General features: G+C 43.7%; 2 protein-coding genes across 2 annotated transcripts; one reads left to right on the top strand and one right to left on the bottom strand.

Annotated features, from left to right (window-relative positions):
* The first annotated feature begins 2,208 nt into the window (after positions 1 to 2,208).
* zbtb40 (zinc finger and BTB domain containing 40) lies at positions 2,209 to 12,845 on the top strand. The gene is made up of 13 exons (XM_055911112.1): positions 2,209 to 2,339; positions 3,013 to 3,175; positions 3,346 to 3,869; positions 4,008 to 4,123; positions 4,951 to 5,152; positions 5,373 to 5,789; positions 5,994 to 6,200; positions 6,464 to 6,628; positions 6,796 to 7,010; positions 7,844 to 8,003; positions 8,209 to 8,259; positions 11,668 to 11,888; positions 12,555 to 12,845. The coding sequence occupies exons 2-13, from the start codon at positions 3,027 to 3,029 to the stop codon at positions 12,738 to 12,740; spliced, it is 2,613 nt and encodes an 870-aa protein (XP_055767087.1). The 5' UTR covers positions 2,209 to 2,339; positions 3,013 to 3,026; the 3' UTR covers positions 12,741 to 12,845.
* Positions 12,846 to 13,003: 158 nt separating this feature from the next.
* On the bottom strand, positions 13,004 to 19,486 carry LOC129842854 (probable transmembrane reductase CYB561D1). The gene is made up of 3 exons (XM_055911545.1): positions 19,152 to 19,486; positions 16,815 to 16,852; positions 13,004 to 15,594 (listed from the first exon to the last, which is right to left on the bottom strand). The coding sequence occupies exons 1-3, from the start codon at positions 19,306 to 19,308 to the stop codon at positions 15,094 to 15,096; spliced, it is 696 nt and encodes a 231-aa protein (XP_055767520.1). The 5' UTR covers positions 19,309 to 19,486; the 3' UTR covers positions 13,004 to 15,093.
* Positions 19,487 to 20,571: the final 1,085 nt, after the last annotated feature.

The raw sequence follows: 20,571 nt of genomic DNA, 5'->3' as shown, positions 1-20,571 counted from the left end.
GTTTGTTGTTGTAGCCTTATTTGTTATTATGCAATTATTAATGGCCATATTTAGTTAATTAAGTTGGAAGTTCTCAATTGGGATCATGGTCACAGCTCTATACCAAATGTATCATTCTCCACATTCAATGTCAGTTTCATTGTGGACTTTTCCCTGAAATTAGATGTTGGCCTTTCAGGGGCTATAGGCTAATGTTACCTGCATCTAGCTCAGCAAACCATGGCAAAGTTCAATTGCAATTATAAACCCAGATTTTAGTTACTGTTCTCTTCTTTAATATCCTTCATGTTTAGAGGGAATGTTTTCCCATTTGTGGACCCAAACATAACACACACATCAATGGCCTTTTTGAAAATGGCCTTCAGGTCTTTAATTTTTCCCCCTGCGTGATAAGTTTGGATGCTGTTCACATGGGAAAAAATCAGCCCAGGCTAAACGTTTGTGTGATTTTGAGAGCCCATCTATTAGTACTTGCATTGCATGTCAAATCTGTGTTTCAGGATTGTTTAGCTTGAGCGGAATAGGCAATATGTATATATGTATTACATTTGTTTGGCAGGGGCAATGTACAACAATATAAGTCTCAGAATATGAGAAGTGATCCATTGCACCAGATTTGGATGACAGCAAATGTAAATCTGCAGTCCCCGGGCAGGTGAACATACAGTATAAACATATTATGTAGAAACAGATGCCAAGATGAATAGGCTACGTATCAGAATAGCATGTAGGCCTATCATTCAGGACCAACCATTGAGTTTCCAAAGGTAATTCAAGATGTACTTTATTGTCCCTAAGTGGAAATTTGTCTTGGACACAACTGCTGCATACAGTAACAATACAAACAAAGTACATTCAACAACAAACATTGCAGGTGTCCCTATCATACATAGCCCATCAAATCACAGATGAAGAAACATCTTCCTAATATTGAGTGGCACCCCCCTTTGTTCCCAGAACAGCCTCAATTTGTCTGGTCATGGACTCAACAACATTTACATTTAAGTCATTTAGCAGACGCTCTTATCCAGAGCGACTTACAAATTGGTGCATTCACCTTATGACATCCAGTGGAACAGCCACTTTACAATAGTGCATCTAAACAAGGTGTTGAACGTGTTCCACAGGGATGGTGGCCCATGTGGACTCCAATGCTTCCCACAGTTGACCAATCTTTCTGTGGAGGGGTCATTATAGTTTGTAGGCCAACGCTACAGTCGATTTTGTGAGAAGACCGATTTTTGGGGTGTCTCATGGTCTGACAAACACCGCTCTGTCACCTTTCAGCGTAGCTGCGTAAGTGTTACGTAGACGGATGTGGTGGATTGAGACGCATTCAATGCAAAAAAAACAACTATTTTAAATTGACGGATTTTTGTATTCTAATTAGATTGCCAAGAGGAAGGAAGCAGACATCGACATTACGAGGTTAAGAAACGACAGAATAGCACACTCAATCAAAACCGTCTAACCAAGAGGTCCCCAGGGGCGAAGCGGTCTAAGGCACTGCATTTCAGTGCTAGAGGTGTCACTATAGACACCCTGGTTCGAATCTAGGTTGTATCACATCTTTCCGTAAAGGGGTGATTAGGAGTCCCATAGGGTGGCGCATAATTGGCCAAGCGTCGTCTGGGTTTGGACAGTGTAACCCGTCATTGTAAATGAGAATTTGTTCTTAACTGACTTGCCTGGTTAAATAAAAATAATTAGAGCGCTGTTGAGCCTCCTACTTATGTTGACATGCCCACTTTCAGACACTCCACATATGCAGTTACCCATACCATAGATACTTTTGAGTAGATAAGAAACGGCATTGGAATCGTATTGACGCAGATTGTGTGTTCCCATGCGTCGTCAATGGACTGCGCGATGTGTTCTGGGCGATGCTGGGAAAAGGGGAGCTCTCCTTCAAGGAGTGTATGGGAGTCAATTGGGCGCTAGCTCAAAAATCCAACATAAGCATGAATTTCGTCGACAAGAAGTACAACATGACAAATATTTTCCAAGATATGATATTAACTTATCTCTGTAATATCGTAAAGCTTTGTAATCGACATTACATACTTTCGAGGAAAATAGGCAGGTTTCTCGACTCATACCCTGACTTGGAGACGAGATTGCGTGACGCAGCATGACAACGTGAACTCGATTGGTCGATAGTCTGCTGTGTGAGGCATTATACGTTCCATTCATTGCCCAATGGGATTCCTATCTCCTATTTTCTCTATACATACTTGCGAGCAATCGCCATTTCAAAATACCGAAGCTTTATTGCGCTGTTTAGTTTGTTCATCGACGGAGTTTAAATAAAGAGCCGGATTATTTGAATAACAGTCAAGGTAAAGAGAACGAGGAGTTGTTTTCGTTTGTGTTCTGGTCAGTTTATTTAGTAGTTGCTTATCGTTTCCTTCTGACATTTCGTGACCTAATTCCACTGTCCTCAAAGCTAGCTTTTGATGCTAGCAGGGCTAGTTTCGGGTTGTAGCATGGTCTACATCAGAGTAAAAAACAAATGTTGGTGAGCTAATGTTAGTTAGCTACTTTTCTGTGTGTCTGCAATATTGTCACATCAGATTACTCTGAACGAGTTACGTTACCCATTAGAGGTTATAGGCTATCCAGCTAGCAAGGTCATTTGCCATCTCCCTCGTTGCATAACATAATGTACATAATTTTTTATTGATTACATCACAACACTGCTTAGTGTTTTCCTCTACACATCAAATAAATTCCAACATAAGCATGATGATTTGATGCATAATTTCATGTGCCTTCTGCAACATGGATTTAAAAACAAGAACAGACTCCCCATCCCTCCCTGCCACAAACACACCAGTGTGATGACCAGTACAGCGTGAATGTTATTTCTTAAGGCTTTATTTGCAATAATCATACTGTGTGGTTGTTTCATAAAACATGGGTAAAAAATATTTCACCTCTCTAAATGACTAAAATGTAACCAAGATTGCCAGTCGCCATTACCATGTTTCCTAATTTCCCATACCTGTGCAGGTAGACTGATTGTGATGGAGCTGCCCAACTACAGCAGGCAGCTGATGCAGCAGCTCCGCGCCCTGAGGAAGGAGAGTCAGTTCTGTGACTGCTCTATTCTGGTGGGGGACACACCCCATCGCGCCCACAAACTGGTGCTGGCTGCCTCCAGTCTGCTCTTTAGGTTGATCAATTAATCATTCATTCCAATCAAGCAGCTTTGTCGCTTATACTGTCCAATTAAATGGCACTGTCCTCATTTATGAAAAGTTCCTAGCCTACAGTACACACATTGTAATTTATAAACAATGCGTAGCCTACATGCACCCACAACTTCCCTCTGTTCTGTCTCAGGTCTCTGCTGGAGGGCTCAGACAGCATCTCCATCGACACGGTTGTGGTGTCGTCCCAGGAGTTCTCCTGCCTGCTGGACATGGTGTACACCGGAAAGCTGCCCCCAGGGAAACACAACTTCACCCGCATCATTGCCGCCGCAGACAGCCTGCAGATGTTTGACGTAGCTGTGGGCTGCAAGAACATCCTCACCAACCTGATGAATCAGTCGACTACCGCCACACACACTACACAACCAGCCTCACCTACCCCACCACCCGCCACCACCACCCAACCACAGCTCCAGAGCCAGGAGGCCGAGCACACAGCCTCCCCAGAGACAGCTGTCCCTAGCATGGGAGAGGATGGTATGAAGATTGGCCCCTCTGGAGCCCAGGGGAAGGAAAAGGTGGAAGAGGCAGGTTTGGAGAGTGAAGTGACCACAGCAGCCACACGGAGCGAGCCAATGAATGTGAAAGAGGAGAGGAAAGAGAAGGATGGGCCACCATCGAAAAGAGCTCGCCTTCAACTTCCAGAGACCACAGGTGGGTTAGAATTCAAATGGGCTCATTGCGATGTTCCGTTTTGTTACTGTTATGTCCTGATTTATTTGGATTAATTCTGTTATGATGCTTCTGTGAGTCAGGTGACATGTCAACTAAGATTGTATTTCCTGGTTGCAGCTGACGTGGACCCCTTGTCCCAGGGAGGAGTCAAAATGGATATAGAGGTGGTGGATGTGCGGCAGTGGCTCAGAGCACTGCAGACCTGGGACGGCATCTCCACTGAGGAGAGACAGGTGAGACTTTGGATGGAAGACAGTGCCCACTGGGCGAACTACATCATTTCAATGTGGTTAATTGGGATATCTTTGGTCGAGAGGTTGATTAATGAGATTACAGCTATATTAAACACTCAAAAAGACAGCCAAAAGTCAGTTGAATTTCCAATGTGTTATCACTATGCTTTCAACCATCTAAAAGCACAACCAAATTCCAATGGAAAATTAATGTCAGATTTTTGATTTAGTTGTCACCCAAATGTCTATCACTGTGCTTTCAACCATTTAAAAGCACAGAAAAGTTCAAATGGGAATACAATGCCAGATATTTTGTTTATTTATACAACAGATTAATGTGTTATCACCACCAGGGCTTTGTTAAAACCCTGGATGGGAGACCAAAGAGTAGCAGTAGAAAAATCCAAACTCCAGTAGGAGGTGCTGCCCAGTCTGTTTTTTTCTTCTGATAGTGGATATAACGTTGAAGATCTGACGTTGGTTTAAAGGTACAAATTCAACATATTTTTTACAAGGTTTGTATATGTTGAAATTTGGTTACCATGGGTACATAATCCTGTGGTTGAAATTTAACCTTTAAAATAACAGTTTATGTTCATGACTATTTTCATATCCAATGTATTTTCCACGTAGATTCCACGGCACAATACGTGGACAAACTACGTTGCAACAACGTTGATTCAACCAGTTTGTGCCCAGTGGGTGGTCTCTGCTATGACAGAATGCACAATTCAATGCAACACTCCATTCCTTAAAACGGTGAACAAGTCTTCCTCTACGACGTTTACAGAATTATTCTCTCATGTATTGACCCTTACTTATCTCAGGTGATACTGTCCTGCAGTGAGGGGGATCCGGGGGGTCCTGCTGTGTTTCAGAGGCTCCAGAGCAGAGTGAAGGAGCAGAGGAGTCTCTCAGCCCAGACACTACTCACCCTGATGGGCCTGCTCAAGGAGTTTCACCCCAATCTGGCAACCCAGCTGCATGAGCACACTCAGCAAGGAGAGGACACCAGTCAGGGAGCTACAGGTACAGAGTAGGGGAAATAAGGACAACAGCATGGTTTCAAGCTTTAGCCAACATGTTTGGCAGCACAACAACAATTGAGTTGACTACAGTGTGTGAGTGGGATCCATCCATCGCTCTTCTGTTGTTTTGGACGTCATTTAAAAACCTTCTCAGGCAACCGATTCATTATCAAAATGTCAATCAATTAGCCTACTCAATGATTTGTTGCATCGATCCCCAGGCTCCGAGGCTGAAGAGCCAGAGGAGCAGCCCCAGTCGCCCACTACTGCAGACGCAGACACCGCCGAGGAGGAGGAGGAAGAAGAAGAGGAGGAGATTGAAGAGGACGGTGAGAAAGAAGGAGAAGGGGAGAGGAAGACTAGATCCAGGGCTAAGCGCTCCTCCCCCTCTCGGCCGTACTTGTGTCGCTGGTGCAGTAAGGCCTTTGGTTTTAAGTGTCGTATGGTGGCCCACACCAAGCGCTGCACCATGTCCAAGGAAGCTAGGCTGCAGTGCCCTGAGTGCCCAGAGGAGCTGCCCACATCGCGGGCACTACAGCTCCACCGCAACAAGGCCCACCCAGAGTCCAAAGCTGCCAAGAAGAAACGGCCGAAGGTGTCCTGTGATATGTGTGGCAGGACCTTCGCTCACCCCTCAGGTGAGTTTGCCCGATTAGGGCTGGGAACGGATTGTGTTAGTGTAGAGGTTCTGCGTAGCAAAATACTTTGCATTGAAAGGGAAGGAGCTCACTATCTTACCCACTACTAATGAATAGCAGGCCTACCAGGTCTTAACCATTCTGCAGGAGCACCTGGTGTGTTATGTGTATCCAGTTTCATTGACTGTGTTTGTTTTGTGACAGGTATGCTGTACCACAAGCGCACAGAGCACTTTGAGGAGAAGCCGTTTGCGTGTGAGGAGTGCGGGGCCAAGTTTGGGGCCAACTCGTCTCTGAAGAACCACATGCGACTGCACACTGGAGAGAAGCCTTACCACTGCAAAAACTGTGACATGAGCTTTAGTGTGGCTGCCGCTCTGGCCTACCACACCAAGAAGAAACACTCCGAGGGTAGGACACACACACACACACACACACACACACACACACACACACACACACACACACACACACACACACACACACACACACACACACACACACACACACACACACACACACACACACACACACACACACACACACACACACACAGAAAGTCACACACTAGCACCAGATTGAAGAGCTGTAACAGATCTCACATCTCAGGATTCACAAAACAATGCCAATTCTCCAAAAAACAAAATACACGTGTTTGTGGGGTTTGTTTTTAGGTAAAATGTATTCATGTCAGTACTGCGAGGCTCTGTTTGCCCAGTCCATTGAGCTGACGCGTCACGTGCGCACACACACCGGAGACAAGCCCTATGTATGCAGGGAGTGTGGCAAAGGCTTCAGCCAGGCCAACGGGCTCTCTGCTCACCTACAGACCTCTCACAGTGAGTATGATACTCCTGTTTATGCTCCTAAAATATATATATATTTCAAAGTGAGTAGACACCGAGGACATTTTAGAAATGTCTCTCAATCTCGCCTTGCTTTCACCCTTCTCGCTCTCCCTCCCTCTCTCTCTTTCCATTTCCTTCACTCCTCCGCCCCTCTCCAGACATCTCTGAGCCTCATGACTGTCAGAAGTGTCGTCTCAGTTTCTCCACGCTGGAGGACCACAGGAAGCACATCCAGGAGTGCCACCCTAAGGAGTACCACCGGTGTCCTGAGTGCAACAAGATGTTTACCAACCCCGCCCTGCTGGAGAAACACATAGCCGTCCACGCTGGGGGCAAACCATTCAGCTGCAAGCTCTGCCAGAAGTCCTACCAGGTGAGAGAGAGAGTATCCCTGTAAAACTGCTATCCTTGACTTGGAGGGAGTTTCTGGTCTATGATAACGGGGTTAAACATTTCTTTGAACTTGATCGCTCTGAAAGACTAATAGGCCTATAGCGTACACACCTTTTATATTCAGCCTTTACTATTGAAGGATGAGTTGGTGGGGCATGGCGCTTGCAACGCCAGGATAGTGGGTTCGATTCCCAGGACCACCCATGCGTAAAATATATGCACGCTGTAAGTCGCTTTAGATAAAAGCGTCTGCTAAATGGCGCATATTAAATTATTCACTGAGTGTACAAGACATTAGGAACACCTGTTCTTTCCATGACAGACTGACCAGGTGAAAGCCATGTTCTCTTATTGATGTCACTTGTTAAATCCACTTCAATCAGTGTAGATGAAGGGGAGGAGACAGGTTAAAGAAGGATTTTTAAGCATTGAGACAATTGAGACATGGGTTGTGTATGTGTGCCATTTTAAAGGGTGAATGGGCAAGACAAAAGATTTAAGTGCCTTTGAACATTGTATGGTAGTAGGTGCCGGGTGCACCGGTTTGCAACAAGAACTGCAACGCTACTGGGTTTATCACACTCACACGTTTCCCGTGTGTATCAAGAATGGTCCACCACCCAAAGGACATCCAGCCAACTTGACACAACTGTGGGAAGCATTGGAGTCTTTCGACACCTTGTAGAGTCCATGCCCTGACGAATTGAGGCTTTTCTGAGGGCAAAAGTGTGGGGTGGTGCAACTCAATGTTAGGAAGTTGTTACTGTTTTGTACACTCAGTGTATATTACTTACCATATCTCTCCGTCCACAGCAAATGTCGGGACTGTGGTATCATAACCGTACCAACCACCCGGAAGTGTTTGCAGGTCAGACCCACCGGCAGCTCAAGTCTCTGCTGCAGTGCAGCGTGTGCTGCAAGTTCCTCCACAGTGCCAGTAGCCTGGCTAAGCACCAGAAGACAGAGCACACAGGTGAGGATGGCCAGGGAGAGACCCAAAAAATGCCCTGGCTTCCAGGCCTGTCCTGTCCCCCCCTCCCCCCTTTGCTTGGGTTGCCGTAATCACAAAATGTCTTAATTTTTGTTATTCTCGGATTAGTGTCGTGCATCCCTGTTGTAAGGAATACAATTCTTGTTTTCATTTTAAATAATATAGTTTTATTTTGTGTCTCCTAAAGGCATGTTTGATTCTGACGGGCTGCTGGTGGGGAATCCGGACCTGCAATCAGGTAAGAGCTGCGATAATGTTATATTTCTACATACCATAGCACTCCTAATGTACAGTACCGGTCAAAGGTTTGGACACACCTACTCATTCCAGGGTTTTTCTTTATTTGTACTATTTTCTACATTGTCGAATAATAGTGAAGTCATCAAAACTATGAAATAACACCTATAGAATCATGTAGTAACCAAAACAGTTAAACAAATCAAAACATATTTGAGATTCTTCAAAGTAGCCATCCTTTGCCTTGATGACAGCTTTGCACACTCTTGGCATTCTCTCAACCGGCTTCATGAGGTAGTCACCTCGATTGCATGTTAATTAACAGGTGTGCCTTGTTAATTTGTGGAATTTCTGTCCTGCGTAATGCGTTTGAGCCAGACAGTTGTGTTGTGACAAGGTAGGTTTAGTATACAGAAGATAGCTCTATTTCGAAAGAGACCAAGTCCATTTTATGGCAAGAACAACTCAAATAAGCAAAGAGAAACAACAGTACATCATTACTTTAAGACATGAAGGTAAGTCAATGCGGAAAATATTCTAGTGCAGTCACAAAAACCATCAAGCGCTATGACGAAACTGGCTCTCGTGAGGACCGCCACAGGAAAGAAAGACCCAAAGTTACCTTTCCAATCTTCTATGCTTAATGAGCACAATCAAAGCAACTGGGCTGGATAACCTTCCTGCAATATTCATAAAGGATAGTGCTGGTGTCACTGCTAAAATGATAACGCATATTGTAAACCTTTCTATTAGTAGTGGTACATTTCCCAAGGATCTCAAAACAGCCCGGGTGGTTCCACTCCACAAGAAGAGCAGTAAAACAAATGTAGGAAACTACAGGCCTGTGTCAATCCTCAGCACCTTATCCAACGTTGTTGAGATATTTTGTTTTTAAACAACTTGAGGGATACCTTCTTTATGGGATACCATCACAAACTTCTTTATGAACTACAATATGGCTTTAGAACAGCTCATTCCACTGATACTTGTCGTATCCACCTTTTTGACCACATTAAGCAGGAAAGTGAGAAGAGGAGCTATACAGGTATGGTCATGTTAGACTTGCAGAAAGCTTTTGACACTGTGGACCATGATATTCTCCTGATGAAACTCAAATGCATGGGTCTAAATTATGTAGCAGTGAATTGGTTTAGGTCTTATCTGACCAACAGAACTCAAGTATGTCATGTTGGTGATGTTCTGTCAGAGGCCAAAGAAATATCCTGTGGAGTGCCGCAGGGTTCTATTTTAGGGCCTCTCTTATTTTTTTATATACGTTAATGATGTGCCAGATACAGTAAAGTGCAAACTCTTGCTTTATGCTGATGATTCAGCCATACTGGTATCAGGGAAGGATACAGTTTACATAGAGGAGACCCTGAGTAAGGAATTGCATTTTGTTAGAGATTGGTTGTCTGACAACAAATTGTCACTATATTTGGGAAAAACTTAATAAATTTTGTTTGAAACAAAACGTAGATTGCTTAGGGCTGACAAGATAACGGTAAACTGTGCAGTCAAGGAGATTGAATCTAAAACAAGTGTATCTTATCTTGGTGTGTCCCTAGATCAATCCCTTTCTGGAGACCTGATTGCTGCTGAAATTCTTTCTAAAATGGCAAACAAATTGACATTTTATATCGTAACACTATATATTTTAACATTAAAGTTAAGAAACTGCTTGTCTCAACCTTGATTCAATGTAATTTTGATTATGCCTGCGCTGCTTGGTATAGTGGGCTATCAAAAAAGCTGAAAATGCAGGTCATGCAAAATAATGTTAGCAGGTACATGCTGAATGTCCCCCCTAGGACCCACATAGGGGTACAGGAGTTCTGGGAGGTTGGCTTGTTGCCTTTGGAGTCCAGAGTGGACCAACTTAAACTTAATCATATGTTTGACATCTTAAATGATCGTGCCCCAAGTTACATGAAAAACCACATTGATATGGTCTATAACCAACACACTCACAATACCAGAGTTAGTGTTGTCTTGTAAAATTCCAAGAGTAAACAGCACATTTTTCCATACAGTCATTTGTCTATGGAATAGCCTTCCCATGGAGATCAAGCAAATAAACAGTCAAAGGTTTTCATTTGGACAAGGTTGTCAAAGTATGGGAAACCACTCCACTGCCCCTTGTGCCCCCTACTGCTGGTCAGGTGTATTTATTTGAATGATCGGTTTTATGTGCAATTAATTGATTGTTTTAATGTGAAATAAATATCGTTGATTTTTAAGGTTAGGGAGAAGGGCAGTGAATAGTGCCACCTTTTAGGTTGTCAATATAAATGAATGTATTCATGGTTGTTTGTAATTTTGTCTTGTCTTTTAATCATTATATGTGTTGTTGTTTTTACCATCGAGGACCACTTTGGAAACAAGCATTTTAATGAATACTTTCAGGTGATATCCTCTGGGTCCACATTGTGCATTTTGTTGTATTAGTCTGTTGCCCAAAATAAATTAAATTCAACATCAGCTGTTCAGAGGAGACTGCGTGAATCAGGCCTTCATGGTCAAATTGCTGCAAAGAATCCACTACTAAAGGACACCAATAAGAAGAAGAGACTTGCTCGGGCCAAGAAACACAAACAATGGACATTAGATCGGTGGAAATCTGTCCTTTGGTCTGATGAGTCCAAATTTGAGAGTTTTGGTTCCAACCGCCATGTCTTTGTGAGACGCAGAGTAGGTGAACGGATGATCTACATGTGTAGTTCCCACCGTGAAGCATGGAGGAGAAAGTGTGATGGTGTGGGGGTGCTTTGCTGGTGACACTGTCAGGGATTTATTTAGAATTCAAGGCACACTTAACCAGCATGGCTACCACAGCATTCTGCAGCGATACGCCATCCCATCTATGGGACTATCATTCGTTTTTCAACAGGACAATGAACCAAAACACACCTCCGGGCTGTGTAAGAGCGATTTGACCATGGAGAGTGATGGAATGCTGCACCTGGCCTCCACAATCACCCGACCTCAAGTTGGACCGCATTGTGAAGGAAAAGCAGCCAACAAGTGCTCAGCAAATGTTGAAACTCCTTCAAGACTGTTGGAAAAGCATTCCATGTGTCTACCTCATTAAGCTGGTTGAGAGAATGCCAAGAGTATGCAAAGCTGACATCAAGGCAGAGGGTGGCTATTTTGAATAATCTAAAATATATTTTGATTTGTTTAACACTTTCTTTGGTTACTAGATGATTCCATATGTTATTTCATAGTTTTGATGTCTTCACTATTATTCTACAATGTAGAAAATAGTTTTAAAAAATAAAGAAAAACCCTTGAATGAGTGTCCAAACTTTTGACTGGTACTGTACATAATCCATTTTTTTCTGTCTGTGTCTGCTCTACGTACATGTGTATTGATCTCCTCTCCCCTCCTGTATTCTCCCATACCCAGACTCGTCAGTGGTGAAGTGCCTGTACTGTCCTGGCCTGTTCCCCAGCGAGGCTGAGATGCAGGAGCACGCCAGCACTGAGCATTTCAGCCAAGAGGGGGCAGCGTTCGGCTGTTCTCTCTGCCCGCTGGTCTGCCCCTCCCAGCTTCAGCTCCAGGAGCACTTCCTTTCCTGCCACATAGGGACGATAGAGGAGCAGGAGCAGGCCTCCACCTCTCAGATGGTAAGTCTGCGTCCTAAGTCAACCCCTACACCCTATCCAATCGCTTCCCTACTCAGTGAATATGTGTAATGGCTCCATCTTGCCCTCTGATTTTTTGATTTAACCTTTATTTAACCAGGCAAGTCAGTTAAGAACAAATTCTTATTTACAATGACGGCCTACTCCGGCCAAACCTGGATGACGCTGGGACAATTTTGCGCCGCGCTATGGGTCTCCCAATCACGGCCGGTTGTGATACAGCCTGGAATCAAATCAGGGTCTGTAATGACGCCTCTAGCACTGAGATGCAGTGCCTTAGACCGCTGCATCACTGATAGACCAAGAGCTCTATTCAATCTGCATCGCGGAAGTTCAGCTTTACAGCGTGATTGAATTTCAAAGGCAATGTTCCTGCTTCAGCTGACTGCATTCACGGTAAACACTGCAGATGTCAGCTCAATTGGAAATGTCCTTTACATTTATATTGCATAATCTGTAACTCGTAATTGAATAGAGCCCTTAGTGTAATTTTCACCATATTGCTTACACCTATTCAAACTCAAAAAGGGAGTAGGGGTTGGGATGACGGGTGGTTTTGGGCTCTAGGCTCTCCTGTATTTAGTCTCTTCTCTCATACAGTATATCTATGTTAGTGAAATGTGATTGACATGTCATTCCTCCTATCAGGTGATTGAGACCGAGGAGGACCCCGCTGGCGTGGCGGGACAAGTGATCTCTGTGGACCAATCCCAGCAGGTGTATGTTGCCCTGGGAGACGCAGAGGACGGTCAGTCCAGCACAGAGGTGATGGCGGTCAGCATGGAGGATTTGTTGAACGGAACCGTCACTTTCATCTGTGGGGAGGGCCAGTGACCCCTAACCTCTGGGCTCTACTTCCTGGTGAAGTATGAACTGTCCTAGCAACAGTGGGCAGTTTGGAATGAATAAAACTAACTTATGCTACACCAAGGGACACTGGTTTTGTATCCTGTTTGATTTGTGAATATTGAGATGTGAAAGTGTGTACGTAGATACACTAAGCAACAAAGTGTAACCTCTAAACCCTCAGGATTGGTGTCTTTTTAGAATCCATAATCTTTACCTACAGTATAATGATTCCTCAAACAAACAAATCATGGGATTCAAGGTTTTTATTTAGACAACACATCTGCAGGTTCACGTCCAGTAAGCATAAAATGGGAGATAACATTGTTAGGAGTTACAATCTCTTGCATGTTCCTCTTTAAAACAATCCTAGATTACTGACCACTAATAAATACTCAGCTCATCCAATGAACACACAAGGTATTTATTGCCTTCAAACACAGATCTAGGATCAGATTTCCCTACATGCAATATCAATGCTAACCAATAGGGGGATGAGAATATTTTCTCCTGTATCAGTGGTTAGGGGCCACTTCTTACTCTAATGAGCAGAGTTTGAAGGTCATAGCCCTGAGTAGAATAGGCTACATTCATTAGGTGCTCGTAACAAACATTGAAGAAATCAACTTTTCAACACATCTATGTTCATAGGTGCTCAGAAGTGAAAACTAGGCAGACTGGGTGAAATTTTCCAACTGCAAGTACACAGTGTGAGTCCATTTGCCCAATTCCCGGAACTCAAACACGACACTCAGATAACTATTAGAGCATATAATCACACTAAAAAGACCACCTTAGAAACTCAATTCAGCCACACTCGTTGTAGTCAGTAAACACAACATTGCATTAGTTAAAATGAGGACACAGGAGTTTATTGAAACAGGAGGCCGTTGGATTGGTTTTACAAGCAAGTGAAGCGGAGAAGAGATTTGAGTAGTTCAAGAAACTGTGTTTTACAACATGGGCACCAAAGGCCATTTTATTAGTCCGACACCAAGTTACTTTAGCTGCTGCTGGTTAACTTGACCTATAGCATAGCAGGAAATACAGAGTTCTAGGTATGCTCTGAAAACAAAATTAGGAACCAACACCCACAGCAGGCAATACATATGAAGACTTGATAGATTAAAAAAAAATCTTTATTGGTCTCTTACTATATTATTCCCTTTTTGTTTGACTTATTTGCCCTTTATCAAGTATAAAAATGGCCCGCCAACATGCTGGTATTTGGTCACAATTTCTTTCAAGTGTTTTTACCTACTGAATAAGACTGGGAGAAGTTTAGGCATCGTGCTGGTACATCCAAAAGGCCTTTGTGCGCCAGGGGTTTCTAACGAATACCTTAATTCAGAGAAGCTAATACTTTCCGGTGTCAATGACAATGACACACGCACTTCTCAGGACAAGACATCAAAAAGCTTTTTTTTTTTTTTTTTTTTTTTAAACGTACCGTAATGGCTAATGTTCAGTAACATATAGGCTGTCTGACAGAAGAATCATAAAACAAAACGTATAAAGGGTTGGTAAAATACATACCCACATAGCTGCTCTGCTCACAACCACACTCAGGTTGATACACAATGGTACTGTCTTCCCTTAAACCAGGGCTGTCCAACCCTGTTCCTGGAGAGCTACCCTCCTATAGGTTTTCACTCCAACCCCAGTTGGAACCAACCTGATTCAGCTTATCAACCAGCTAATTATTAGAATCAGGTGCGCTAGATGAGGGATGGAGTGAAAACCTACAGGACTGTAGCTCTCCAGGAACAGGGTTGGACAGCCCTGCCTTAAACCATCCAGATACAGTATACAGTGTCTCAGACTTATTGTTCACTGGATAAAAATTGCAAAGTAGCCTCTGGAGAAACAGATGACGGAATGGAGACGACTTCGGGGTTACATCCACTCTGTCCCAGCAGAGGTCAACTTTCAGTAGCCTTTCAGGGCAGGTCCCATACATGTTTATCAGGATTCAACGGTCACACCCAGGTCTTCTTATAGATGTGTGTGTATGCAACTAACTCCCGTCACTAGTACTTTGTATATGTTTGTACTTGTGTAAGACTGAGTTCCTGGTGGTAGTCTTACAAGATACGTATATCTGTATATAGCAGTTTCCCCAACCTCTCATGAGTACCCACAGACAGTCCACTTATTTGACGTTTCCAGAACTAACACAGCTGATTGAAATTATCATCTAATAAATCAAGCCCTTGTTAGTTAAATCAGCTGTGCTAGTTGTCAAATACATGAAATATGTGGACTGGCTGGGGGTACACATGAGAGGTTTGGGAGACACTGATCTATAGTCTACTGTACTGTGAAAACCTACAACTTAGTCTCAGGTGGTGATCTTCTTGCGTGGCAGGTAGGCGTTAGTGATTTGGTTCATGATCACCAGGGCTGGGAACAGCGGCAGCAGCAGGAAGGCGTACCACACCACCCCTTTCACCGTGGCCTGGAACCAGTCAGAAAACATGGCCGACACCACGGTCACAGTCGCCAGCAGGTACACCACGAGGCCACAGGTGGCGTGGTAGAGCTTGAGCCGTGGAGGCGACAGCTTGAGCAGCTTAGGGAAGAGGAGGCAGATACCGCAGGCGGACTGGAGGAAGGTGGCAGCCAGGGTGCCCACCCCCAGCAGGCTGTGCCAGGTGGCCAGGTGGGGGCGCTCTGACACGTTCTTGCTGGCAACCATGAAGCCAACTCCGGTGGCTGCAGCCAATATGACCAGGGCCTGGATGAACCAGTGCAGACGGACTTTACCCTTCCGTGCCTTGAAGCAGAACGGAGTCCCCTCGGGAGAGAAGAGGAGGATCCCCTCGGTCAGGCACAGGAGGTACTGATAGACGCAAGAGGAGAGGTGGAAGACCATCAGAGGACAATCAGAGGGTTAACACTGTCTGAGGATAATGCACAGACAGAGACTTAATAGACTGTGTGTGTGTGTGTGTGTGTGTGTGTGTGTGTGTGTGTGTGTGTGTGTGTGTGAGAAGGAATCTCTTGTGGTGGGGGAAATAATGTTTCTGAGCCAATTTAGAAAGCTGGGTCAGTTCTGCCCAGTACACAGTGCATCTCATCTGCAACCTATACTCAGCATTGTCCCACTAAACAACAACAAAGAACCTCTGAGCTGTTTTTGGAGACTGCTCTATAACGTTCCTCCAGTCAGTCAGTCCTCTGGGTCAAGTTACCTGGTTACGTCATCAGCTCAGGGCTAAGGGTGAACCTGCCTGTCACATCTCTGTTCCACACTTCGATCCATTATTAAAGAAACAGAGGGGGGAGAGGTGAGAGGGGTGGATGTATAATTTATTTGCAGCTTCTCCTTTTCCGGCAGCGTGCCGTGGGCATGGCAGGGCCCACATGTAGTGCAGGAGGTAAGATGGTCGTAGAGCTTAATCTCTCGCATGTGAAAGTACCTTACCTAAGACTAGAAGTATACTGAACAAAACTATAAATGCAACATGTTCATTGATTTTACTGAGTTACAGTTCATATGAGGAAATAAATGCAAATATGCAAATAAATAGGCCCTAATCTGTGGATTTCACATGACTGGGAATACAGACATGCAGCTGTTGGTCACAGACACCTTAAAAAAGAATTGGGCCTCAGTATCTCATCATGGTATTTTTGTGCATTCAAATTGTCATCGATAAAATGCAATTGTGCTCGTAGCTTATACTTGCTCATACCTAACCCCACCCTCACCATGGAGCACTCTGTTCACAATGTAGACATCAGCAAACCGCTCGCCCACGCGACGCCATACACGTGGTCTGTGGTTGTGAGGGCAGTTACCTGTGTCATGATCATGCTGTTTAATAAGATTCTTCATATGGCACACCTGTCAGGTGGATGTATTATGTTGGCAAATGAGAAATGGTAACAGGGATTTAAACACATTTGTGCACAAAATTTAAGAGAAATAAGCTTTTTGCAAGTATGGAAAAATTCTGAGACCAACACTTTGCATGTTGCGTTTATATTTTTGTTCTGTGTATATTATGGTATTTTGTGGTATAATAGTGTGTGTGTTATGTTATCAGGATAACTTACTGCGATAGACATACACACAGGATGCCAGGAAAATAGACCTGAAACACAGACACATTGTGTGATTGTCCACACTGGGCAAAACATTTCAATCGAAGGTTACTACTGCAGTCATCAAGTCCTTGGGATCAGTGCTGGTTTTTGCTCTAGACCAGCATTAGACATCTGATAATTGATCAACTGATACTTGATCAATGCTTGAGGTGCTGGTCTGGAACAACCTTGCACCCACCAGTTCCCCAGGCCTGCAGGTTTTGTGCTTAAAAGTATACTTCAGGATTTAGGCAATGAGGCTCTTTATCTACTTCCGCAGTCAGATACCATTTTATGTCTTTGTGTCCAGTATGAAGCGAGCCAATGCTAACCAGCGGTAGCGCAATGACTGTAAATCTATGGTTATCACTTCCAGTCATTGCGCTAACGCTAGTTAGCATCGACTCGCAAAACTACCTCCAACTTCCTTCATACTGGAGAGAAGCTAGGTTTCCATCCAATTGGCGACAGATTTTCATGCGATCCTCAAAAATCTGCATGAAAACAATATGCACATTTTCCCACCAGAGATGTGTTTCCATCATATTGACTTGTTGTGGATAAAATGCTTTGGGTGATGACGAAGAGCATTTCACAATAACTTTGCAGTTAAATTCCCATGTACCGAGTTGTAAATACAAGTTAAATGGGTTTCCGTCGCATTTTCAACTCTACTGATGGTTTTGTCACTAAAAATGTTGCATTATATAGCTAATGTGCCCATTCTGATATTGACATGTGCACTCTAGCCAACATGTCACAGATATAGTCTACATCAGCAATTCTCAACTGGTGGGTTTTGAATGGGTCATAATTGTCAGAGTAAAAAAAAAATGTTTTATGAAAAATACTCCAGTTTGATTTTAAATTACTAAAACTAGGTATAAAGTGTGTAGAAATGATAATGAACCTATATTTAATCATAATTTAACATCTGAACTTTTTATTCTATCACAGTATTTTCAATGTAGTGTAATTAACAGCACTGTTTAGTGGATTTGGTTGATTTTTGTGGTCTCAAACCAGTGAGTTTAACATTCTTCATCAAGAATATGGGCAAAAATGAATTACTGACATTGAAAAAGGTGGGACTGTCGTTCCCTTGTCATAGAATTGATACATTTACTATCAATATAGCATTAAAAAAAACATCCTGATTGTACTTTGGCAACAAAACCACTGGCCTACAAAATGAGATTATTATAGACAAAAGAGCGAGATTATTTGTATTTGTCAAACGGCAGACAAACCAAGCATCGATCATGTCACCTGAATAAAACCCTCAATATTTATTGGAAAGGAGCATCAAGCTCATCACATTGCACCTTCATCACCCTGTGAAGTTCCTCATAGTTCATTTCATTGGTGGCCTAACACAGTGGCTCACAAATCATGGGAAGCTCCCCCTCAACAATTAAAGTTGTTTTCCGGGGGGTACTCAGTCAGACTTTCAATTTACTCTTGAAAGTTGGAGTAGCAGAATGCAAAAGGTGCAATTTCGAAATTGGGTAGTGTGTCATCGGTTTCCCTCTTGTCATGTCAGTCATTGCATACCTTAGAGCTATTTATAACTTCTCAGAAATGTTGAGATGAATTAGCCCATGTCAGATAACGTTTTTTAGCTAGGATCTTTTTAGTCCATTGATTTTGTAGAAATGTTCGAGTCACTCATATCACATGAATACACATTAGACATGGCAAAATGTGCTTTAAAACGGCAAAATAATATCTGCACCCCATGACAAAAATGTGTAGAATTGCAGGAAATAAGCTTTAAACCTGCTAATTGTTCTCTCCGCCAACAAGAGAGTTGTGAACCGTGCTTGTGCCCATAGAAATACAATTGGCTTGCGCAGGGGACGTTCCCTAATGTTGGAAGGGGGACCTGGCCTAATAAACTGCATATTTTCAAGTCTTAGTGAGAGGACCACACGTCATCGCGTGACTGCAAGTTACTTCAATATGATGGGTATTAAGCAATATTTGTCCATAAATGCGTTTCCACCGCCATTTCTCGCATAATTATTTTTACAGACACAAAAAGATCCCACCTTGTCTAGCGTATTTTTTTGTCGACATTTTGAAATGTTTCTTAGAAATGTACTATTTCTATCAGGCCCGTCGTAACTTTTTTTATCCGACAATAGGCTACTTTACTCGCATAAAAAGGTTGAATGAAAACCTGGTTACAGAGACATAAATTAATAATATTCAGGAGTTCATCTGACTCTGGGGAAGTAGATAAAGTGACTCATTGCCAAAATCATTGTCAATAGTTTACAGGTCAACAAGATGAAGGCAACTTACTTGTTCCAGGGCGGGATAGTAGTGAAATCAGTACAGTGAGACCCACAGCTATGACATGCGCAGCGATCACTGCGACCCTTCGCATCCACACATATAGCCAGAACTCGCTCATCCCCAGCCCCTCGCCGACCGGACTGTACTCCACATCTGCGCGCATCTCTCCCCGGCCGGCTAAATGGAGAGCCTGCGGGCTAACTGTACAATGATAAACCGATGGTCTGTGTTCGCTGAGCGCCGTGGCAGATACATGGAGATTAGTTGGATATAAATTTGGTAAATTAATGTTCTTGAACCGTTGGCGCCAGTCTATCCGTGACCGCGCTCGGGACTCTTGCGCAGCAAGGATGTATCAAATTGCATCACATTCATAAACGTATCACAAACTATGTTGACCAACACATCACAGGAAAACGAATTGTCGCGAAACGATGGATGTGCGGTCTCAACGGATTAGTCTGTAGCTAGTAAATCCCTTCCTGTTACAGAGATTATAAAACGGCAGCATTTTACTGTTACGCACCTACGTAGACTAAATCAAATTCCAGTCCGGCAGGTTTCATTCCAAAACATCCCGCAGATAATGACCAGCTGATACTTTTCGTCCAGCGCACCTGGAATATATACTGTAGGCCTACTACCACTGGTTTAAATCGATCAGGTGGGTTCTTGAATCCACTTCCTGGATAGAATCTCTTGTTGGATGTGACATGAGGGAGTTATTTTACACCCGCCCGGATTGAATCATGTAAAAGCGGGGAGGGAGGAGCACCCTCTCAAACGAACAGTAATTGCGCCGCTCGGTCATAGGCCAGACACATATCTATTTTCCATAAAATACATGTTTTAATTTTCTAAATAGTTTTGTGTCTTCACAATGAAAACTATCACTTCAGCATAGGAAAACACAGAATCTTACTAACTACTACACGTGCTTTTTCTTAACCTTTATTTAACTAAGCAAGTCAGTTAAGAACAAAATCTTATTTTCAATGACGGCCTAGGAACAGTGGGTTAACTGTTCAGGGGCAGAACGACAGATCTCTACCTTGTCAGCTCAGGGATTCGATCTTGCAACCTTTCGGTTACAAGTCCAACGCTCTAACCACTAGGCTACCTGCCGCCCCACTTAATTATTTCACCTTTGTTTTGAGCCGTCTGACAGCGCGGGGCAGCTAGCTCACGTCCGGGAGGCAGCCCGGTTCCAGATGGAATGCGAATTTTCAGCCGGTGCAAACACGGCTACACGGGCGAGATTAATCGAGCCCCCCCCCCCCCCCCCCCCCCCCCCCCAGTTTGGAGAGGCTTCGGGGGGATAAACAGCAACGTCACTGACAGAGGAGCCAGTCAGCTGTCAAATCAGTGAGTCATCTAATGGCGATATCCCCAGCAGCACAAGCCGCTATCCAACCAGGAACGGGCG

The sequence above is a fragment of the Salvelinus fontinalis genome, chromosome 3 (assembly GCF_029448725.1).
Source record: "Salvelinus fontinalis isolate EN_2023a chromosome 3, ASM2944872v1, whole genome shotgun sequence".
In the NCBI taxonomy this organism is placed as follows: domain Eukaryota; kingdom Metazoa; phylum Chordata; class Actinopteri; order Salmoniformes; family Salmonidae; genus Salvelinus; species Salvelinus fontinalis.
The sequence above is the reverse complement of the archived record's forward strand: the minus strand, read 5'-3'. Positions and strand labels throughout refer to the sequence as shown.

Coding starts and splice junctions, on each gene's coding strand:
- zbtb40 (XM_055911112.1), top strand. CDS start 3,027: ATGGAGCTGCCCAACTACAGCAGGCAGCTGATGCAGCAGCTCCGCGCC. Junction 5,153..5,372: donor CACCAGTCAGGGAGCTACAG/GTACAGAGTAGG, acceptor ATCGATCCCCAG/GCTCCGAGGCTGAAGAGCCA. Junction 6,629..6,795: donor TCACCTACAGACCTCTCACA/GTGAGTATGATA, acceptor GCCCCTCTCCAG/ACATCTCTGAGCCTCATGAC.
- LOC129842854 (XM_055911545.1), bottom strand. CDS start 19,308: ATGCGCGCAGATGTGGAGTACAGTCCGGTCGGCGAGGGGCTGGGGATG. Junction 16,853..19,151: donor ACTATCCCGCCCTGGAACAA/GTAAGTTGCCTT, acceptor TCTGTGTTTCAG/GTCTATTTTCCTGGCATCCT. Junction 15,595..16,814: donor CTGTGTGTATGTCTATCGCA/GTAAGTTATCCT, acceptor TGCGTCTATCAG/TACCTCCTGTGCCTGACCGA.